This window comes from Berghia stephanieae, chromosome 3 (genome assembly GCF_034508935.2).
Source record: "Berghia stephanieae isolate SIO BIC M18660-M18661 chromosome 3, UCSD_Bste_1.3, whole genome shotgun sequence".
In the NCBI taxonomy this organism is placed as follows: Eukaryota; Metazoa; Mollusca; class Gastropoda; order Nudibranchia; family Aeolidiidae; genus Berghia; species Berghia stephanieae.
Genome location: NC_088362.1, coordinates 67405159 through 67427787, shown reverse-complemented (window position 1 = coordinate 67427787; position 22629 = coordinate 67405159). Strand labels below are relative to the sequence as shown.

The 22629-nt window shown below is 35.5% G+C and overlaps 1 protein-coding gene across 2 annotated transcripts in view; it reads right to left on the bottom strand.

The window, feature by feature from the left end:
- LOC144968262 (serine-protein kinase ATM-like) overlaps nucleotides 1-22629 on the bottom strand; it is a 72043-nt gene that overhangs the window by 5725 nt on the left and 43689 nt on the right. For both annotated transcript variants that reach the window (XM_078906442.1, XM_078906443.1), the window contains exons 37-55: nucleotides 22022-22112; nucleotides 20765-20917; nucleotides 20109-20318; nucleotides 19450-19555; nucleotides 18634-18706; nucleotides 17925-18015; nucleotides 17402-17509; nucleotides 16266-16397; nucleotides 14714-14927; nucleotides 14289-14453; nucleotides 13087-13203; nucleotides 11368-11573; nucleotides 10164-10374; nucleotides 8464-8577; nucleotides 7619-7783; nucleotides 6122-6296; nucleotides 5036-5118; nucleotides 3603-3743; nucleotides 2058-2174 (exon numbers count right to left, since the gene is read on the bottom strand). In XM_078906442.1, the coding sequence (XP_078762568.1) occupies nucleotides 2058-2174; nucleotides 3603-3743; nucleotides 5036-5118; nucleotides 6122-6296; nucleotides 7619-7783; nucleotides 8464-8577; nucleotides 10164-10374; nucleotides 11368-11573; nucleotides 13087-13203; nucleotides 14289-14453; nucleotides 14714-14927; nucleotides 16266-16397; nucleotides 17402-17509; nucleotides 17925-18015; nucleotides 18634-18706; nucleotides 19450-19555; nucleotides 20109-20318; nucleotides 20765-20917; nucleotides 22022-22112 (2672 nt within the window). The remainder of the gene's footprint in view (nucleotides 1-2057; nucleotides 2175-3602; nucleotides 3744-5035; nucleotides 5119-6121; nucleotides 6297-7618; nucleotides 7784-8463; nucleotides 8578-10163; nucleotides 10375-11367; nucleotides 11574-13086; nucleotides 13204-14288; nucleotides 14454-14713; nucleotides 14928-16265; nucleotides 16398-17401; nucleotides 17510-17924; nucleotides 18016-18633; nucleotides 18707-19449; nucleotides 19556-20108; nucleotides 20319-20764; nucleotides 20918-22021; nucleotides 22113-22629) is intronic.

Sequence of the window (22629 nt, the reverse complement as noted above, 5' to 3'; positions counted from 1 at the left end):
AAGCAAAATATTCTAAAAGCAATTTATCAATGTGCTTAGTTTGAGATCGCTTAAAAGTCCCATCCAGAAACAAGCACAGAAATCCACAAAGAGGAATACACTCAAATGTTTACAGAATACTGTCCCTCCAGGAAATTGTGGCGCTTGCAGCCGCAACGCGGCTGCGATTTTTCGCCGTTATTGCAACAGGGCCACAACTTTTTGAAATTTTCCATGTTCTGGAGTCACATATAATCATATAATGCTAAACATAGGAAAATACTACTGCCACCGTCACACAAAACTATTAAAGATTTCGCGAGTAGCTTCCCTTGACAACACAGGAAGTAGATAATTCATTGTTTTCAATCGATTGACTCAACCCTGCAATTTATCATCCTTTAGTAGGCTTTTGTTGGATTTGTGCCGAAATTGAGTTTGAGTTGTATGAAAAAAAAAATCGCTCATGATGTCTAATAATTCAGCAAAGAATGGTTCCAAGACAACAGCCCGGGTGGACTTGTCATAGAAGTAAAGCAAGAATAAATTATTGAGCGCTGTTTATTGAAAACAATGTCTTAAATTTGCAATTTTTCCTTGTAAATTTTTGCACTTTTTTGCATGCAATTTTTAAAATTTTGGGTGCAATTTTTGGTGTTTTCATTTGCAATTTTCCGCGGGTACAGAGAATATCATATTCAAAGCAAAAAAAACTGTAACAGTACATAACAAAGAGATGATTAACAATCGAGAGAAAATTAAATCTTCAAATACTAAAATTATCCTTTAGACCATTTTCCTCTCAACCAAGGACTCAGGTAGTTTTTTTGGGTTTTTTTTGTTTTGTTTTTAAAGGTTTTACGGCACTTGCAACACATAGTTCATATCAGCACCAGTAAAAAGGAAGAAAATGGGATAGCAAAAAGTTCTAGAATTACAATTAAAGCACCCAAGAGTAAGTAAGACAAAAGAGAATTAGTTCAAATAAATAGGGAACAGATGTAGATTCCAAGAGCACACTATCAGTGTCCTTAAATTGAGATCATCTAAATGCCTCATCCAGACACAGGCACAGATCACTGCCAAGTGGAACACACTCAAATGTTTACAAATCATATATATATGTAAAACCAAAAATAATATAGTGCATAAAGGAGAGATGATTTACCAGACAAAAAATATATAATTTCCCAAAACTCTAAATATACATTTGACTGTTTCCCTCCCAGCACGGGTCTCTGGCCAGGGCCGGGACAAAACCAAGTATTCTCATTCCAAGACAAAGACATAAGGCAAGATGGAAAACAGATATAGGGGGGATAGAAGACGCAGCAAGTGCCTCCCTGCCCACTATGGGACGTCAGGAAAAGGACTCGGGTAAGAGCTATAATATAATCCAAGTAGTTTTATTCCAAGATAAAGACAGAAAGCAACCTGGAAAAAGAAAACAGATATAAGGGGATAGAAGACATAGAGCAGGTGATCTCTCCACCCATCATTGGAGGTCAAAAGGCCCCATCCCAAAAGACTGAATGTGGACAAGTCCATGTAAACTAAACGTTTACTAGCATGGGACACTCTGATGACAGATGGTCACCAAACATTTAAAATATAAAAATCATTCTAAACTTGTCTAAATTCAAACACTTGTTTCGCTTTTTGTTCACTCCATTTTCATTTATTCTATTATTAATTCATATTTCTAATTCAAATTCTACTTACAATAATACAGAACACTTATATCAAGAATTTCCAACACTAAACAAGGTTAAGTAAGAGTCCTTTATTTTTTTTTAAATGTTGTTTTATCATTAAAGCAGAGTTCCAGCCTAAAAACCTTTAAAAGTTTATATATGGAGATAGAAAAGCAGACACATTCACACATCAAACCGTTGTTTCAGCAAGGACTAATAACTCTTCATAAAACTTTCATCTCTCATCCTTCTTGTGGTAGCTTATTCCCAGAACTGAATAATTTCCTCCCAAAAACTGAACGTTTTATATCTGGTGTCCTTAGGTTTTCTTTAGAGCTCTAGACATTTCATTTCTGAAACCGACAGTCTACTTCCATCTCTTACCTTGTATGTTCTTATATTCAATTCCCTCTTCTTGGTTTCTGGATCAGCCATCAACAACTGGTTCACCAGGGCAAACACTTGCTGCATCACAGCATCCTGACGTAAGTCATCCCTGCCCTGAGAGGTACAGGTTTTAAATAAATACACATTATCCATGTACACATGTATAACAATTTTTTATTATCTTACCATGATGAGCACATTCCCCTATACTTTATTTAACCAACCAATAAACCAAATGATACCCAATTTTCAATTGAGATACCTACTGAACAGTACTTATAAACCAGCACTTGCAAAATAACAATATTCATTTCTGCCTTCGATAAGTACTTATGCCCACCTAAGTTCACCTAAGTTACATGGAGTAAGTTTAAAACACCTCAAAAAATTAAAACTACGCAAATGCTACACATACAGATTACTTACAAATACAACATAACAAAAGTGCACAGATAGAACCAAACCAACAATCTAATTTTGGAGGTGAAAGACTTGTAAGAGAAACATATGAGCATGTCTCAAAATCTCCTCTGCTGCCCTTAATGATCTCCATTTGAAAAGTCCTTTACCATACTTTGGTCTCTATATGACAAATCAGAATTCTAATTTAGAATCATTTTGACAATCACTGAATCTGAATCCGAATATGAATGTAACTTGATGTTGACTCAATTCTGAGTATTTGTATTGTGGCAGTCAATGTTGGTTTTAAGGCTGAAGTAGTTTGATAATCTTTGTTTGAAAGTGTCTAAATCTGTTGTTTTCACTGCATTTTGATTAATTTTAATAAACAGGTAAAGGGTAAAAAACCACAATTGACTGCCCACAAAACAATTTTTGAATCGTTCCTTTAATTTTATCCTGTATAAGCATCATACCTTACCACAAACAACCTACAAAACATGTAGCAATTTTCATTCATGCCTCCAATTACAGCTAACTGGAACATACACACATACGCAAACACATAACAACACACACACACACACATACACACACACACACACACACACACATATACACAAACCATAGTGGAGTACCCGACTGTGGAAGAAAATCACTCTTGCGACAAATTTCTTTATAACTTTTATTCCTCATAACCTTAACCACAAGGCGCTTAAAAATTTTTTTTTAAAAAGGACATTGTTTACCAAGGTTACAATAACATTGCGAGACCAAATCAATCAAAATCAAAACCCTAAGAGCATAAAACGGGCATCAAAATCATCAATACATAAGTCACATACAATGCATTTAAAAATTAAATCTAGTAAATATTTCCTGAAAAGATATCTATAGAGCTCGAAAATCTCACAGATTGAGGGAAATCATTCCAAATCGTGGGTCCAAATGAGGTACGTATGGTTGAAGTAAGTGTTGAATGTAGAGGGAGACAGAAGACTCAAATACACCAAAGCAGACAAGGGCAATTTTGGATTCAATTCTAGCCCTGACTAGGAGCCAGTGGAGGGTTCGATGTATGACCCAACAATTTTATGGGACGAAAAACATGGACACAAATAAAAGTATAAAAAGTCCAACCTTGACAAGCTGTGTCCTGTCAATGCCATCAGATCCGTGACAGGTGATAATTTTTGGCAAATTGACACCGCCAGCCAGTTTAAATGTGGATGCATAACTCACAGGATAGGGCACCTTACTGTAGTCACAATCTATCTCAACCTGAAATGGAATTATAAAGAATAAGGTCTGGTTTTGTTTTTTTTTCTTGACTTGCTTGCACTATATGTTTGCTCAATTGATTCCTCATAGCAGAAACCGTTTAACACATTGTAACTTCCTTAACTTTAACTGATCCATAAAATTCATCTTGTATTATCTTACCTAATGAAATGTGTTATAATGAAAAATATATAAATTTATGTATCAAAGGAGATTATTTCTATAATGAGATTTAAAAACACTTTATTTTTTTTTAAAGCCATGTTAAACCAAAATTTTATAGACTTATGTGTATTCAAAGAAAGACAAAATAAATAAAGGAAGAAAAAAACGTATGCGTAAACATGAGAGAGAGAGAGAGAGAGAGAGAGAGAGAGAGAGAGAGAGAGAGAGAGAGAGAGAGAGAGAGAGAGAGAGGAGGAGAGAGAGAGGAGAGAGGAGAGAGAGAGAGAGAGAGAGAGAGGAGAGAGAGAGAGAGAGAGAGAGAGAGAGAGAGAGGAGAGAGAGAGAGAGAGAGAGAGAGAGAGAGAGAGAGAGAGAGAAGAGAGAGAGAGAGAGAGAGAGAGAGAGAGAGAGAGAGAGAGAGAGAGAGAGAGAGAGAGAGAGAGAGAGAGAGAGAGAGAGAGAGAGAGAGAGAGAGAGAGAGAGAGAGAGAGAGAGAGAGAGAGAGAGAGAGAGAGGAGAGAGAGAGAGAGAGAGAGAGAGAGAGAGAGAGAGGAGAGAGAGAGAGGAGAGAGAGAGAGAGAGAGAGAGAGAGAGAGGAGAGGAGAGAGAGAGAGAGAGAGAGAGAGAGAGAGAGAGGAGAGAGAGAGAGAGAGAGAGAGAGAGGAGAGAGAGAGAGAGGAGAGAGAGGAGAGAGAGAGAGAGAGAGGAGAGAGAGAGAGAGAGAGAGGAGAGGAGAGAGAGGAGAGAGAGGAGAGAGAGAGAGAGAGAGAGAGAGAGAGAGAGAGAGGAGGAGAGAGAGAGAGAGAGAGAGAGAGAGAGAGAGAGAGAGAGAGAGAGAGAGAGGGGGGGGGGGGGGGAATAATGTAATAATGTCCAAATATCGGTCGCTCCCGACCCCCCACCAATCCAAACCGAAACAAGTGTCTCTCACGGAATCGATATGCGGAACTCCAGGAGAAAGACAACTCAACGCTCTCTCACTGATATCGGATTACTGCAACTAGGCCTGAACATGCACCAACTCCTTACTGACTTGAAAATGGGTTGTTTTTATTGTCATATTGTTCCAATATATATCAACCAAAAACTTCTTTCTTTTAATTCTTCCATTTGAAAATTTCCTTTACCTTGAGGTCAACGGATGGTATAAGAATCCCACTAAGGTTCTTTATTTTGCAAAGCCTCAATGATGTGTCCAAAGGTATGGGCTCTGGAAAATAGAAGCAATGAAATCCAATCTTTATTTAAATAATGACCATAACATTTCTAAGTATGTAAAAATTAAAATTAAAAGAGAGAAACTTGCAAGCTACCACTGCATTACTATTTCTCTGAAGTGAATCAAGATGGCTGAACGGCTTGCAAACAACAAAAGACATAAACATTAAAACAGGGAAAAGGTACCCAATCATAGGCACACTAGATTTACACTAAATTGACCTGGTTCAAATTCCCCACCTCCCTTCTCCAACCAACCACTAGCACAGTCCACTAAATCGTTGGGTATAAAATTATTAGTTGAAAAACTTTGCTAAAGGCAAGTGCCTTATTCAAGGGTAGCCAAGCAATTGCTAACATCACTTTTTTAAATATGGAAACTGAGATAACTTCTGGCATTATGGGCCAATTGCTCTTAGAGACATTATAGGGATTAATCCTGTATAAGAGGAGGGGAGAGGAAGGTAAGGTGGCCCAAGTTCAAGCCCTGCTTCGGGACCTTTCTTTTTTTATTTTTCCTTATGCAAGATTAATAATCCTCAATTTTCTCATTTTGGACAACAAGGGCGATTCCAGTTGACATCAGCCGTTTGTTTGATGTATTATCTAAATTCCTTCATGGAATGGCATCTAACGATGCTGTGAGGAATAATGTAAAGAAGAGAAGAGAGGGAGAGAAAAACATTTATAATGAAAAAGATTATTTTATTCCAAAATTCATTTTTAAGTCCTGACTGTATGCCTCATAATATTGAGTGATTTTATTTTTAACAATACAACTAAAAAGAATTCCTTTGTTACAGAACTTTTCAAGTTTGTATACAAACAAAAATGTTAAAAATATTGTTTATCCAAACATGGACAGCGAGGCCTGGATGGTGTGAATACCCACAAGGAAATGGGAATATATACACAATACACTTAATGAGATGTCTGAGACATCGTAAGTAAATGAGAAGAAAAAAGAATAAATAAAAATTGTAAAATCAACGTACTTCTCTCATTCTTGTGTTCACTAACGTTTTTATTGGCTAGTTGTATGTAGGCTAGAGACAACTCCTCCATATTCCTGACAATTTGATCCAGTCCTTCCCGAGACACAGACAGGGATGACGACAATTTCTCGTGCTTTAGGCGATCCAACATCTCTTTAGCTGCTTGAACTCTGCCCTGAAAAAAAACCTCAAGTTACATGACGTGAAAAGACAGCAATGCTGACTAAATTTAAGTAAATAATGGGATCAATCATCCTTTGGCTGTTTTCACTCAATACCAGAATTCAAAAACACAAATTGTTTGTTTGTTTGTTTTTAAGGGTTTTACGGCGCTTGCAACACATTAAGGTCATATCAGTGCCAGTAAAAAGGAAGAAAATTGGATAGTAATAAGTTTCAGAATTACAATTAAAGCACCTAAGCAAAGGTAAGACAAAGGGAAATTGGTTCAAATAGGAAACAGATATAGATTCCAAGAGCACACCATCAAAGTACTTAGTTTGCGATACCTAAAAGTCTCATCCAGACACAAGCACAGGTCCCCACAAAGAGGAATACACTCAAATGTTTACAAATCATATAAAATATGTAAACAAAACATAATACAGTGCATAACAGAGAGATGATTTACAAGGAAAAAAATAGCATCTCCCAAAATTAACTATATATTTGACTGTTTCCCTCTCAGCCACGGTATCCGGCCAGGGCCAGGACAAAATCAAGTAATCTCATTCCAAGACAAAGACAGAAAGCAAGTTGGAAAACAGATATAGGGGGATAGAAGACACAGTAAGTACCTCCCTGCCCACTATGGGAGGTCAGGAACCCCACCCAGGAACACAAATTGAAAGCAACGCCAAACTTTTCAAGTTGTAGATATCTCCTTAATTCAGATCCTTTCTAAAAAATATTCACTTTTTATCTAATTTGCAGCTTATTTTTAAAAAAATAATCAAGACATCAAAAATAAAAATTTAAGCATGTCTTGCAAGAAATATGACTTATTGAATATTTGCAACACAGATAAGTACATCTTTGACCCAAGATTGGGTGACGTCTCTATGGCCCAGCAGGACAGTCTCGTCTTCTGATGGTCAAACATTGCTGAGAGTGGTCAGTGACTGGATGGGTGACAATGATTGAAAAACTCTGGCTTTGGCATTGTGTCCTTTGGACAAATTTTCCAACTTGACTCAGGTGTTTATGAGTACCTGGCTATAGGCAGTGATGAAGACTGTAAGATTGCTTTTACCCAAAAAAAAAAAGTATGCCTAACATGCAACTTGTACTATGTCATCACTTGTAATTTATGTATGTAATGATTCTATATAGCCTGCTAGGAGAATAATTGAAGTATTGTTCGGCGCATTGAGCATGATGATAATGAATGCTCTTTATAAATGTGAATTAGATTTATTTTTTTTGGTGCTAGTACAATAATACAACAAAACAAGATCTAGGTAAGTCACTAAGACATTATGATAAACAAAATCTTACTTCCTCCACCACCTCATCCCTCTCACTAGACAGTTTTCCCCGTTGTTTCCTGCCACTCCCTCCTGTAGCTGCTTGCATCATCTGGTCGTCCTTGTTGGCGTGTGCCAACGCCATCACTATCCATAATGTATGATGAGGATGTTGTCTTGCAACTCTTTCCATATGCTGAAACACAAAGATTACAAGCACGTTTTTTTGCAGTTTGATAATCTATATTCATCATACCATATACTCAAATTTCACAGTCAATAATTCAAAATCCGTTTTGGGCATAGATTTAGAGGTAGTATGATAGAAGTGTGTGAAATTCCATCAAATTGTGGTTTGACAATCTGCGCAGATATCATGTAACAAAAGGGAACAAAAGTTATTATGTATTATATATTTTATGATATTATGCATGGCCTTTTGCATCAATGTGATTTTATATCGAAATAAACAAGGTGATGAAAACTGATTGTAGGCCAAAATGATCAGACCTAGGAAAATTAGTTTGTTTTTGTTTTTTATTTTTAAGTTTAATAAAAAAAACCTCACTCTCTTCAATGAAGACATTTATAAGTTAAGCTAAATCAAATTTTAAGGATAAAGCTTACCTCGATATTATAGCGTTTCAAAACAATTGGCCACATATTTGTCTACAGGGTATTATTTATCATCCATTTTGTTGACAAAGCCAAAATATTCATATCATTTGTTTTTGTGAATAAAGCTTCCATTCTATTTGTCATTTTATTTACTTTTTTAGCTCTAATTATTAAGGCATCAAATTTTCTTCTGTTTCAAGTTTCTGTTTTTCGTAGTAAAAAGCAAGTCCGATAACATTATGTGGTAATATCATTTACCTGTATCAGGACAGTTTGAAATTCTGAACCATCATTTTGTTGGGAGTTCATCCGTGCTGCCAGCTGGTAATACAAGGGAAGGAATTTGTGTGTGGCAATGCTCTGACAAGAAATCTGGCAAAACAAAAATAAAATGAATTACGTTAACTTAGCCTATCACTATCAAGACAGTGGTGAATACTCTAAAAAATCACTTTCCTTTTCATTTCGCCAGGAAAACTTAAACTTCAAATATTGATCAATTAAGATGACGAATTCTTTGAAATGTCAGAGTTCAGACTTATTGACAAGTTGAGGATTAATTTAACAGATCAATATTTGAAGTAAAAGATTTCTGGTCATAACTTAAAAAATGAACAATGTGATTTGATTTGTGATTTGAATGGAAGACTTGCAAAGTTGCATCTCTTCAATAGTAGATAGAAACAATAGGATAGAATTGAATCTCCAACTTTTACAAGCAAGGTTCAATTTCTTTCAAACCCAATGTCATATCTTACGATTTTCAACAAAAGAGTAATAACTATAATAAATAAATAAATAAATTCCCTTTATTGATTTCCATGTCAAAATTTGTTTTAACAATTTATTCCAAAGGAAGTCTGGAATAGTCAAGGCATCAGCCACAGTGCAGCACCACAAAGTGAGCTAGGGAGAAGTGACTTGCTTATGGCCACACAACACGGTAAGGAGTGGAACTTTTATCTTTTAATGCAAGCCAGCCTTCAATTGTAGCCCAAGCTTTATCACTGTTCCTGCTCTCCTAGTAAAAATATGTTCCTGTTCTCCAGGTGAAAATATTTAAGTCGGTGGATATACCCAGGTAAAAAATGGGTGAAAACATGATTTGAATTAGGTTAAGTCCTGCTTTGAGAGTGTTAATATGGGCAATATATATCCTGCCTTTCATCCTCAAAAGTATTCACATGATTCCCTATCTTTCAACTATTTTTCTAAAGATAAGTGAACACAGTGCGTTGTTTATTAAGAATAAAATTGCTGGTCTCAATGGGTAAAGACTTGTAATTTAATGGGTGGTGCAGAGTTGAGTCCTTGGAAATTTACCCGCATATTTTCTCAACAAACTCAGGTGTAAAATGAGAAACTTTCTGGTAGCTGTCCTGTCTTGAGCTTGAGCTTTTTTATTTTTGATAGCGCAATATCCACTAAACATACTCAAGCGCTTTACAAAGGGTCCCTGACCACAACAACTTGTAGCATGTAGAACGAGACATGACGCCTGTTAGGCGATAATACATTTTTTATTTTCGACAGAGGCTGTTAACGGCCAGGTACTCATTTTACACCCGAGTACTGTGAGAGAATGTGAGTAAAGAGCTTTTTCCAAGGACTCAACTATGTGCAGAGCAAGGCTCAAACCCAGGACCTTCGGATCCGAAAGCGAGTGTCATACCACAAGACCACATAGCCGCACATAGCTGTCTCAGTAGAAAAAAAAAAAAACAGATGTTAGGTCTTGTCCTATAAGTGATGTTAGCTTGGAGCCCCTTATAAAGCGCCTTGAGCACATTTAATGGTTATTACCCTAATCAACAGCTTAAATTTAAACTGACAACAGAGTAAATGACTTTGGCACATTGATATTTTTTTAAAAAAAAAAAGATCTTAAAATCCTTTCCTCTTTAAATTAGATTCATTCACCTGCACCAGTTACAAAAGCAAAATGACATCAAACAAACCTGTATGAGCTGATTGACATCCAGACGGGTGGCATTCTCAAACCAGAGAGCCACGACCCTGAACACCTTGACATCATGTTGGCTGCCATCACGCAGACACCTCAGGTAGTTGATGAGAGCCTGCTCCAGAAATTGAGTGTGGTCACGCTCCAGTGACTCCAGCTCTACCTTGTCTATCTTAGCATTCTTCTCCATCAAAGTCAGATATTTGCTGAATAACAACAACAAAAAGTAACAAACTGATTATTTGTTTTGATTGTTTTAAGGGTTTTACGACATGTGCAACACATTTAAGGTCATATCAGCGTCAGTAAAAGGGAAGAAAATGGGATGTCAAAAAAGTCTAGGATTACAATTAAAACACTCAACAAAGGGGAATTGGTTCAAATAGGGAACAGATGTAGATTCCAAGAGCATACCAGCTATGTACTTAGTTTGAGATCACCAAAAAGTCTCATTCAGACACCGCACAGGACCCCACTAAGAAGAATACACTCAAATATTTACATGTTAAAAATAAAAAAGGAAAGATCAGTACATAACAGAGAGATGATTTACAAGGGAAAAAAAATATAATCTCCCAAAACCAACCTTATACAATTTACTGTTTCCCTCTCAGCCAAGGGCCAGGACAAAACTAAGTAATTCCAATTCAATGACAAAGACAGAAAGCAACTCAAAAAACAGATATAGGGGAATAGAAGGCACAGCAAGTGAACTCCTGCTCACCGGGAGGTCAAAAGACCCCACCCAGAAATTGCTTATTTGATATCTGTGTTGTCATCAATGTTATGATATCATCATTATCATCATCGTAAGACAAATATTGCTGCTTGAAGCTCAAAAAAGTTTGTTTAAAAAAAAAGAAGAAAAACAGAAAGTGAAATTGAATGTTAACGTTTAAACTCTTTAAAACATTATAATGCAATGAAAAAGTTTTTTTGTTTTTTGTTTCTTTTTGGGTTTTTTTAACGTCAAATTGAATGTAAGCGTTTCAAATCTTAATACATTATAATGCAGATGTTTCCGGTTTCTCACTCCTTTACAATCGACAAATAATTAAAACACAAATTCTCATATAGAGTGTAAGATGAAAGAATTAATTGTTAGACAAACAACAAAAGAGACCACTTTGGTCAAACATAAAGACAGGTCTCAAGATTTCTTACTTAGAAAGATTGAAATAAGAAACAAAATGGCATACTTGTTTTTCTTGAAATCGTTGCACTCTTTTAATTCCATCTGAGTTCGTTGGAGGAGATCCTTCTTTTCCTTGTAGACTGGAGATGCCATATAATCTGAGATTTGTTGATACTGAGCATCGGCAAATCGAGCCAGAGACACAAAACATTCCACTGATGTTTCAAAAGTTGGGCTGTTCTCTGAAGACTCATCTATAATAGAAACACTCTGGGGGAAGGGAAGAGAGTTGAATAAAAATATATATTCAACACAAAATAATACATTGTTCAGACCAATACTGAAAAAAAAAAAAAAATTTTAAAATTGAGTTTTATAATTGTGCAATATCCACTTAACGTGCTCAAAGCGCTTTACAAAGGGTCCCTGACCAACAGCAACACGTAACGTGTAGAACGAGACATGATGACTGTTAAGCGATGTAACAATTTTTTCCAACAGAGACAAGGCTGGTAAAGTTCAGGTATTCAATTTACACCTGAGTACGGTGAGAGAATGTGAGAAAAGAGCCTTTTCCAAGGACTCAACTACACGCCGAGTGAGGAACGCACCCAGGACCTTCCAATTCGAAAGCGAGTGTCTTACCACAAGACCACATGGTTGAACAGGGGCTACACCAAGCTGGAATTGGAAAAATACTGTTATAACAGTCAAATGAAAAAAAAAAAGTTAAGATTCAATATACATTAACCATGTAGCACAGATGATTTTACTAATTTGAAAACTAAGAAAAACTAAACTAAAAAAAAAAAAACACTTATAAAAAATAAAGTTCACTTTGTTAATCTAATGGAAAAGCTTGACTTTATTATCTATTTCAAAGATGAACACAAATATCAGGGTTAACCTCAAAGTGATTAATAGGAGGGCAAACGTCTTGCTCAAAAAATAAATGAGATAATGAAAGCAAAGATCACACCTGGGTGCTTCACTTGATTTTAGACATACTTTATCCACTTAGTCGTCTTGCCCTTGATTTCTTCTATTTCATTCATTCATTTGCCAGGCCAGAAACATTACAATATGACGCAAAAATAGTTTGTAAACCATAACAATTGCATTGCAGTCAGAAAACAGTCAATAAAAAAATATTCCAAAATATCGGTATCTAGTTGAGTTTCTGGCAAGCAAAAACCTGAAATATTGTTGAAATGCTGTCCTGACTATTTAAATTCATAAATGACAATTTTCATACAATAAAAGAGGGCAATTGTTGTTACCTACATAAATAACAATTGGAAATTGAATGGAAGCTTCAATTTTATAAATGAAAACAGAAAATGTGGACAGTTCGAGTTTCCTCTTTATCAACAAAATAGATGAATGAAACACTAAAGACAAATGACAGATGTGAAAATGGCATTTCTAGGTGATTCAACTTCCTATTGTTATGAATTTCTTAGAGCTTCAAGCAGCAACATTCTCATCATGTTACCTCCATATGACAGCATCTTTTCCTTCTCTTCATCTTAATCGACTGACTAAGTCTGACTGAATATCAATATTGATCTCACATATGAGAAAGAAAAAAAAAAGAACTATGGTATCTTCCTGTTTTTGCTAGCCTGTTGTGCATCTATAAAGGTCTCAACACTGCTATAAAGCTTGATACCAGCAGGTAGGTTGTTCTATATGTGGAATGTGTTTGGGAATTTAAATTTTTTTTTTAATTTCCATGAAAATTAAACCAGAGCAGGAAGACAAAAAGGATTTGGTCTGTTACCTTTTCCAGGAAATCCTTCATAATGACTGTGGGTGACTCAGATCGTGTCTTATCCAGCCAGTTACCGTATGTGGCCAATGCTTCTGGGAGGAGTGAAACATTCTGTCGCTCTCTTGGCTTAAGACCAATTTTTAAAGAAAAAATATACAAATATAATTATGCTATGTCTTCTTAGGAATGGGAAATAAAATAGAGTATAAGCTAGTTTTTGTCTCCACAAATGTAAATACAACAATAAAGAAAGAAATATGTACACTATTGTATATTGTACAAAGTGTTTTGCAATGCTTTATTTATTCCCCCAGCAGGCTACATGAATATCTTATTTGATAGGGTACAAGTTATCCATTGTGTGGAGAGAAGTAATCATTCACACTATGTCAATTGTTACTGTTTCAAGCGCATCCATGGCACTGCTCCCACCTACTTGTCATGTCTGCTTTCTATCTACAATCCCAATTACTCTCTTCACTCATCTACTTCCCTGTACTTGAACCATTTGATTCCGAAGTTGAATTTTTCACGACATGCTTTCGCATATTCTGCTCCTTCTGTGTGGAATGCTCTTTCAGCAGACACCAGACACCGTAATACTCTGTCCTCCTTTAAAGCCTCTTTGAAGACAAGAGTATTTCCTTTCAGTTTTCTGTGAGTGATTATATTGATTTTGTTGAATGATATATATGAACGCATGTGCATATATGTATAAGCACTTCCAAGCACTTTTAGTGGAAAGGGGTGCTATAGAAATTACACATTATTATTAATTGAGGCTTTGTACCAAACATCCCATCCCAGAATACAAAACTTGGCCAGAGTTTGCAATCAATTGCCATTCATCAAATCACTGTAGCATTTTGTTACAAAATGAGGTAAGGGAATGACAATTAACGCTACAAATGCTGTTTGCACCTTATTTCAAATATGCAATTTCCAAATATCCAACAAAATATAAGTTTCAATTATCTTATTATTATTATTAGATAATTGAAACTTATATTTTTATTTGTTTGGTTTTATTGGTTTCACTGCCAACAATTTAAGGTCTTTTCAGCATCTGTAAAATGGGAGACAATAAATGAGCAGTCAGAAGATTAAGAACAAGCTAATAAGCGCCCAAAAAAAGTAGTAAGACAAAGGGAATAAGTTCAACAGAGATTAGTAATAGATCCAACAGCAATGTATCATTGTTAGAAAATTACCCCATCCAACTTTTGTACTAATGTCTTGAGAAGGTGAAGAGCGATGTTGACTTCATTGCGTGCCCAATATAGCCTTGCTTCTTCAAATTGAAGATTGTTTTCACTCTGAATCAATCCAAAGTCACCAAGACCACTCTTTAACATTCGCATTGCTTTCTCTGTGTCCTGGTGGGAGAAAAGACAATATCCATCAAAACTAAATTAAAATTATAACTTTAATCAAACATGTAAAATCTGGTGGTGAATATTTTTGTTCTCCACTACATGAGGGAAGGATGGGGAAATCAGAGAGACTCAGATTCAAGTCCTACCCATCAACCTCAGTGGCCTTTTAGCAAGTCACCTTTCCCTGCTGTTCTTACAGAGTGGTGCTCATTACTTGAATTTAATTTCCCTCATTGGAATTAATAACGTATGTCACCTACCTGAAATCGTCTTGCCTGTCTGGAACAAACCATCAATCTCCAGAGAGCTCTTCCTTCTAGCTGTTGGGCAATTCTGGGTTGTCTACTCTTCAGCACAGAAGCAGACGACACTAAAATCTCCAAAAGGTTCTGCTCACAGTTAAAGTCTTTCATATAATCCAACAGTGACTGCCCTTCATTTTCATCTTCCATCAGAAGCTGCATAAAGTGAGGTCTGAAAAAAAAGGAATTTGCACGTCAAATCTTTACGAAAAATCTTTTTATTCTTTAAAAATTACTGTTGCTAAAACTGCATCATATAGGATACCCTTGTTAGAGCATTCAATTATGGAATATACCGTAAATTGAATATATAAATATATATATATATGCCAATATAAAATATTTTCACTTTACATTAGATTATATACACTTTTAAGTCATATGAAGCCAAATCTGTGGGAGAACTGAATGAATCCTGAGTTGCTTTCTTCATCAAAAACAGTGTGACATCAGTGATTCATTGGTACATTATCTATTATTGTAACAGTGTTACAGAAGCAAGTGATATAGCCTTTGATCAGTGACCAATAGATGGCAAAATACTGGCCTCGGCATTGTATCATTGTGTAAGGCACTTTACAGACATTACCCCACTTGACTCGAGTGTGAATATAAGTAGTGATGATATTCAAGAGTAGTAATACAATAGGGATGCCTCAAAGGAATTTTCAGTCTATACGGCTTACTTATAGAGTAAATGGAGCATGTTGAATACATGGAAATGTGCTATATAAACGTCCAAAAGTATGGAACTAATCAGACAAACAAAATCAAAGATGCCCCCGAGCTCAGTAATTTTAGGAAACTTTTGAAAACATTCCTATTCAGACAGACTTTTGGGTAGTAATAGTAGTTGTGTTTTGTGTTACCTATTGTCTTTGTATGTGTAGCATCTTAGAGCAATTTGTAGATTCTTTGCACTGCATAAATTAATTATTACATTACATTTATTTATCTATGTAAGATTTAGGCCAGATTGAATGGCTTCAACAGCTGATGCCTTTCCATCAGTATGGGAGAGGACTACAGAGAAACCGCAAAACGCCCCGAATTCGACCTGGTAACAACAGTGATGAGACGCAGGCTCCGCTTTGCAGGGCATATCTTACGCATGGACACAGACCGCCTCCTGCATCGAACTTTTCTTGCCTACTTGAAGAGCTCGACAACTAGACCAGCAGGCACTCTACTACATGGACTGGATTCTATACCCATTGACGAAATTGTGACTCTAGCCAGGAACAGACGTGCTTGGTCCCAATGTGAATTCCCTGTGACTGTGACACTTTTATGCTGATGTAGCATAGCACCTTATAGGTGCCGTACTAGTGTACAATGCAACTCATACATACATACATAGGCCAGATTGGAGTAAAATCAAACTAAGCTTGTAAAGGATTAAACAAAAACACTTGCACAACACCTTTATACTTAGGGCAGATTGGAGTAAAATCAAACTAAGCTTGTAAAGGATTAAACAAAAACACTTGCACAACACCTTTATACTTACAAAATTTGTTGGTCATTTTTCAGCTGTGATACCAGTTCCTCCAAAACACTCAATCCCTGCAGCTGTGACAGGAATGGATATAAGCTTCGACTGCATTCTATTTTGGGATCAAAGTGAAGAATACTGGTTTTTCTGTAGAAGAAAAATTAAATCACTTTAGCTTTTAGACCAACTTATTTAGCCAATTATTTATGCTGATTTGTTGTTAACAAGACAACACAGAGAGAGAAGTCAATTCTTTAAAGTTCCACTGCAGTCATCAATTTAATATGAATGGATTATTGATATCAAATTGGGAGTGGATTTAATTAGGTGCGAAATTGCTGATTGGATAAGGCAGTATAATGTAATTTTTTGAATTTATTAAAACACCTCAGAGCAATACTTCAGGGACCTGAAGCACAATAAAAATGACTTTATACTTAATTACTATTTGTCATGTCATACTGCGCTGTGGCCAATGTCTCGATTATTTCAATGTTACCTCATACTTGACCTTCTTGACAAATTTCCTGAAGGATATTATATAATTTTCTATTCATTTTTTCACAAAGAATAAGTTTAGGCGCCATTCACCATTATACTGAGAGACATCACCGACTTGATAATTTATTGGCAACTGATTTGAATTTCATTTGACTTAATACAATAAAATAATAACTATGAAGTTATATAGCCCGTTTCCATGGAACCACAATGCTCAAAGCACTTCCCAATGATTCTGTTATACTCCCAGAAGAGCAAATGGAACAAAATTCTTATTTCTTCCAGCACAAGTTATCTTCTTGTACCTGCATTCTTACAATATCCATCACTGCCTATAGACAAGAACTCATTCACACCTGGGTTGAGTAGGATACTTCATGTAAAATTCTTTATCCAAGGATTCATTACTGGGGCAAAGTCTTGTTACCCATCTAGTGCTTGCTTTTGTTTAAAAATGAAACCCCATACCACTGAACCACTGACACCAGACACGCAAGTACGTCCATCTTGTCTTCTTATTCCCTCACTCTTTCAATCATAATTGTACTTTAATGAGTCACTCACAAAATAAGTATATTTACTAACAATCTTAATAAAGATTTAAACGTCATAAATCAAAGGAGAAGAGAAGATGAAAAACTAAATTCTACCTGGCAGATTCGATAGCAAATTTGGCAACATCCAGATGATTCTCTCTCAAAGACGACAGCACACTATAGACAGCTTGGTGATATGAGAGACCTTCTGAAATGTCTTTACTGAAAGAGATAAATATCAAACCTTTATTCAGTAACTCTTATGCAATAATTTTATATCTCTCCAATTAAAATACATACAGCTGGTCTTCACAATAATTAAAAACTTTTCTCAATCCACTATATCTGATCTCAAATTAATAATTAATTTCATAATCAAGGACATTTTTCTGAAATCATTTTTTTAGAAGGGATTATGCGAGTTAGAAATGAAATAAGAAAAAATAAATGATAAATATCCATAAAAACATGTAAAATATGAGATTTCCATGTTAAATAAGGAAGCACCAAAAAATGTATAGATTTTAAAATAAATTTTCTATTTCTTCAAATTGGTTTTTCAATTCTAATTTGACCTGACGTGAAAAGTTGAAATAAAAAGACTTGAAACTTGAGTCAAAAGAAACTAGTGGGTTACCTGGATGGAGCACTAAGATCCCATTGGCCGAGTCTCCAGGCAGTCTGGTACCGAAATTCCTCAAGTTCAGAATTGGGAGAACCTGTATCTGCTGTCAAAAATAAAGATTTATAAAACTTTTCTTTAAATTCTATCTTTTTTATGAGTATTACAAAGCTTGCAACACCTCGATATCATAAAACAAATATTACGATAATTTCGTCAAATAATTGTAAACCCCATGCTTCACAGCATTCTACTCCCCCCCCCCCCACCAAAAAAAAAAAATAAAATTTATGTCAAACAGAGGGGACTACATCACACCAAAAAAAACAAAAGTGCAAAAGCTAGAGCCCTTAACGTTCAAGTAGTTAGATAATTATGCCAAAACTCACTTCAAGACACACACTGACCAGGGGTTAAATGACAGTATGGTTCATAGGAATAGGTGAACATGTGGTCTTAAAAAAGCATTTAAACAGTCGTCATTTTCAAAATTCGATTTTCCATGAAGAAATTATAAAATCATTTTTTACTCATCAAAATATTGGCAATTAAATACCATTTAAATCAGTTAAATTGATTAAAGTAAAATTTGTTTGGAACAAATTTAAGACAGACATCTTTTTTGAATTGCTAGACACTTATTGTCACCAATATTGTTTGTCATTCTGATAGGCAACCATTTCCTTTACGCACTGTTGAAAAATCACAACAAAGCATTACTAACCATTATCTCTGCACATTTCGAGTCCATCCAGACACTTCACCAAGAGATGGTCAGCACCACAACCCTGGATGGTCTGTAAGACAGAGAATAAATTAAAAAATGAAGTCATTTTCATAGCGCTTAATGCATAGGCTTAGATCTTTGTGATACAATAAAAGAAAGTTAAAAAAGGACAGGACTCACACGCAATATGACTTGACAGGATGATGTTATCTTCCACAGATTCAAACTTTACAATACAAATCTATAAATGCCCATTGTCTTCCTGATGTGAATAAAATTACTCTATTTCCATGCCATAGCTTTTTGTGTCACTAAAATTTCATTGACAAAAGGCCAACCTCAGAGTGAGAACAGCTCGAACAAAGTTTTCCCAAAGTATGTTTTATGTTTTAATTAAAAATCCCAATCATTCCATCTCTCCCCCCCCCCCCCCCCCCACCCCCCCCCCCCCCCCCCCCCCCCCCCCCCCCCCCCCCCCCCCCACAAAAAAAAAATAATTATAAATTAGTTCTGCATCGGTATCATTTCCATAAGCATCCAATTGTTCAGGTGCTTATTGATTAACTAATTATAAAGAATAGTAACTTGAAAGAGTCAATCATACAAACAAAGAATAATCATTTCAATCCATCATTTCCACATTTTGAATCTGTAAAAATCTATTATATCATCACATAAATAATTTGCCAACCCATTTGTTAAGTCATTCTTCTAGAATAAAATGAAATCAATCAATTAACTCAGGTTTAACAAAATAATTGGCAATATTTTTTTTTTAAAGTAATCTGAAAGGCACACAATAAAGCAGCTTACTTGAAGTAAAACTAAAGGCGTGTCCCTAGATCCTCTTTGCATTGCCTCAATGTCCAAGGATGTCAATGCTTTTGCTTGTTCTTGCTCTTGAAGATAAGTTAATACTCTGTAAAATAAAGATAATGAATTTATCACAGTGATTTATTTTCTGTAAAAGAATAATGAGTAGCCTATACCACCGCTAATCACATGTTTTAGGTGGCATGATTGTCATTATTTTAGAGTTGATATTTAAAATTGGTGCAGATAAATTTGTGTATTTTAGCTTCATGGATGCACTTTTGGTTGACGATTATTTTCTACTTGCGGTATAACAGTCTTATTGAATATGATATATTTAGCATGAGTGGCTTGACTAAATATCTCGCCTGATGTCTTATCTATGGTTACAATGCATAATTTAAAGATTGGAATTTGTTTTTGCGGAAAGGTCAAAGGCATCTGAAAGGATATTTTCATCCTTATGATTTTACAAATTGAAAGAAAAAAATAATTGTTTGTTTCATGTGAGCTGAAAAAGAATATCTTTTTTTTTTTTACTCATCTGATGTTTGTGGGATATTTCCACCCTTGATCCCTGAGGCTCATAAAAGAGATTGTTAATATCAATTAAGGAAAAAGTGATAATAAAATGTTACCAACATTGCAGTATTTCATACCTAGAGTTTGATTCTGGTCTTCTCCCAGCACCACAGCCATAAAGAAGGTCAAAGTCACCAATCCCCCTTGACACAGAGAGGAGAAACGATTGAATACTCAGGTCTTTCTCGTCATCTTGGCTGACCAGACTCAAAGGATGGATACTGGACTCTCCTTGAGAACTGCTTAAACTGCTCTGTGAATCACTGCTGCTGGGCTGGTGAGTGTTTCTAGATTAAAAATTGACAATGTAACAGTGTTAAAAGAAGAACTGAAGTACATTTCTGCATGGGTTACATTTATAGCTATCCTCGGTATATGCCAGACCTGCACAAGTCACAAATAAAAAAATCTGAACATTTTACCTCAAATCAAAACTTCAAGTAAAAAGTTTATGACAATCCTAAAAGTATGATTTTTATATAGACAAAAATAAATCATTTAAAAATGATTTAGAACTGTGTGAAGTTGAATCAGGTTACAGATCCCCCTCATTAATATTGGTTTTAAAATCCAAATTTGGTGGAGAAAATCTGAAACTGTAATTCAGGGAAAGCTAATTTTTTTTAATATGATTTTTTTTTTTTCTTGAATTTTTCTTTCCATTTTGTCAAGCACAGTGATAATCTCATCTTTTAATATTGTTATCATGCATACGTGCTTGGATTTTCCCTACCTCATCACATCCCACCAGATCTCAGTAAACAAGAAAGCTGAAAAATTAGCCTGGCAGTATTCTGCAGCCTTTGCCACTTCCAAGTAATCCAAGTCCAGCCAAAAATTGTTGTCAAAGGGAGTTAAATCAGATGAGGATGTGTTTCGTTTGGCACTGGATGAGAAGGAAGCAAATGGGAATAATAAAAATTGAAAAAATACGAAGAAATGGAGAGGAAATGCTGTCTGATTGGGAAACTTTGAATTGCTTCTGTTGATTTTGAGTATTTTCAGCATTCCTCATGTCCTTTTCCTTGGTTAAACACTCAATTACTTACAAGGAAATTTTTTAAAAAGTAGTCTTCAGAGCCATTTGACCCATGGAGCCGGAGTTTAGCCTAAATTCTATGACATGAAATTGACAATAACAATTGCAAGTCTATCGCAAAGTACTTTTCACTAGATCTAACAGACCCAGCTACCCAATCACGGCCGGGTGGACAGGGTGGACAGGTGGGGGGAAGAAATGTTTTTTGACTGCACCCAGGATTCCGATCTCAGTCCCTTTGCTTGTGAAGGGAGTGCTCTACCAACTGAGTTATTGAGACCCCCTATCAAGAAAATAATTACCACAAAATTAAATATATCCTAACTGGCGAAAAACTAAACATACAAAGTTTCCCCAACCTGATGGTGTATGAAATAGAATACCTAAAACGGATCAAAGATTGTCAAGTCTTGACATTTGTGTACCCTTAATCTGGCATATTATGTCAAGATGAATCAGACTTTGGAAATCAAATTTTAAGTCCACATTAAAAAATTTGAATAAAATAAGTTTGCTTATACTGAAGGAAACCATTGCAGTTTCTTTCACTGCAATCACTCCGATTTTATCAGTTTGACTGCTTGACTTTAAACTCAATTTTCAATGTCTAGTTCATTCCAACATACTAGTAGATTGAGGTCGTGTTCGCATTTATTTCTACTTCCTACTTCTTTTCCAACCTACAGAAAGAATATTTTGGAGGCCCAGTGTTTGTATTTTGTTATCATTTTTTCTTTTCTTTTGAGGATTTTAATTACACTTCATTGAATGTTTTTTTCAATTGCATTTAGCTAGATAAATCTTCTGCCACAACTAGAAACCATGATGAAGTATTTTTTTTAAATGGATAAAATGACTAAAAAATTGAAAGGGGGGGGGGGGGGGGGGGGGGAGGCTTTAGAGCGATAAAAATAATTTTCCTGAATTTATTACTTAATAACATTTAGGTACCCATGATGTTTCCTTTTTTGTTTCCGCAGGTACTGAACTACACTGAGCATGACACGAACTGACTCCTTTCTTAGACACACTGGGAGTGGTCCTGCAAATATGAGGTTGAAATATATTAATAATTAAAACTAATACTTAAAGAAAAAGGACAGTAAAGTAAAATTTCAAATGGATTAGAATAGCTGAAATCTATTATTTATCTCATAATTCAAATTACTTTGACGAGCAAATGCATCCAAACTGTTTTGAAAGTTTCCAAGCATTCAACATTCATTATGTCCGATGGCAGGACATTCCAGTCATTCATTGTTCGTGGAAAAAAGCTGTGTCTGTATGTGTTTGTTCTTGTAAATGGTTGCATGTATTGTGGTGCATTGCATCTACGTGTCGCATACCTATCTGATTTGCTTTTTCTGTAGTTTGGGATGATGATTGATGAGTTTGGGTCATTGATGGTTTTGTGTAAGGTAACAATAAATATGGGATATCTTGTTTTTCAATGCTTTCCATTCAAGTGAGTGGAGGGAGGACGTCACACAACCCAGGTCTCTGTATTTGCATCCGGTTGCGAATCTTGCAGCTGCTCTTTGTACTTTTTCAATAATGTC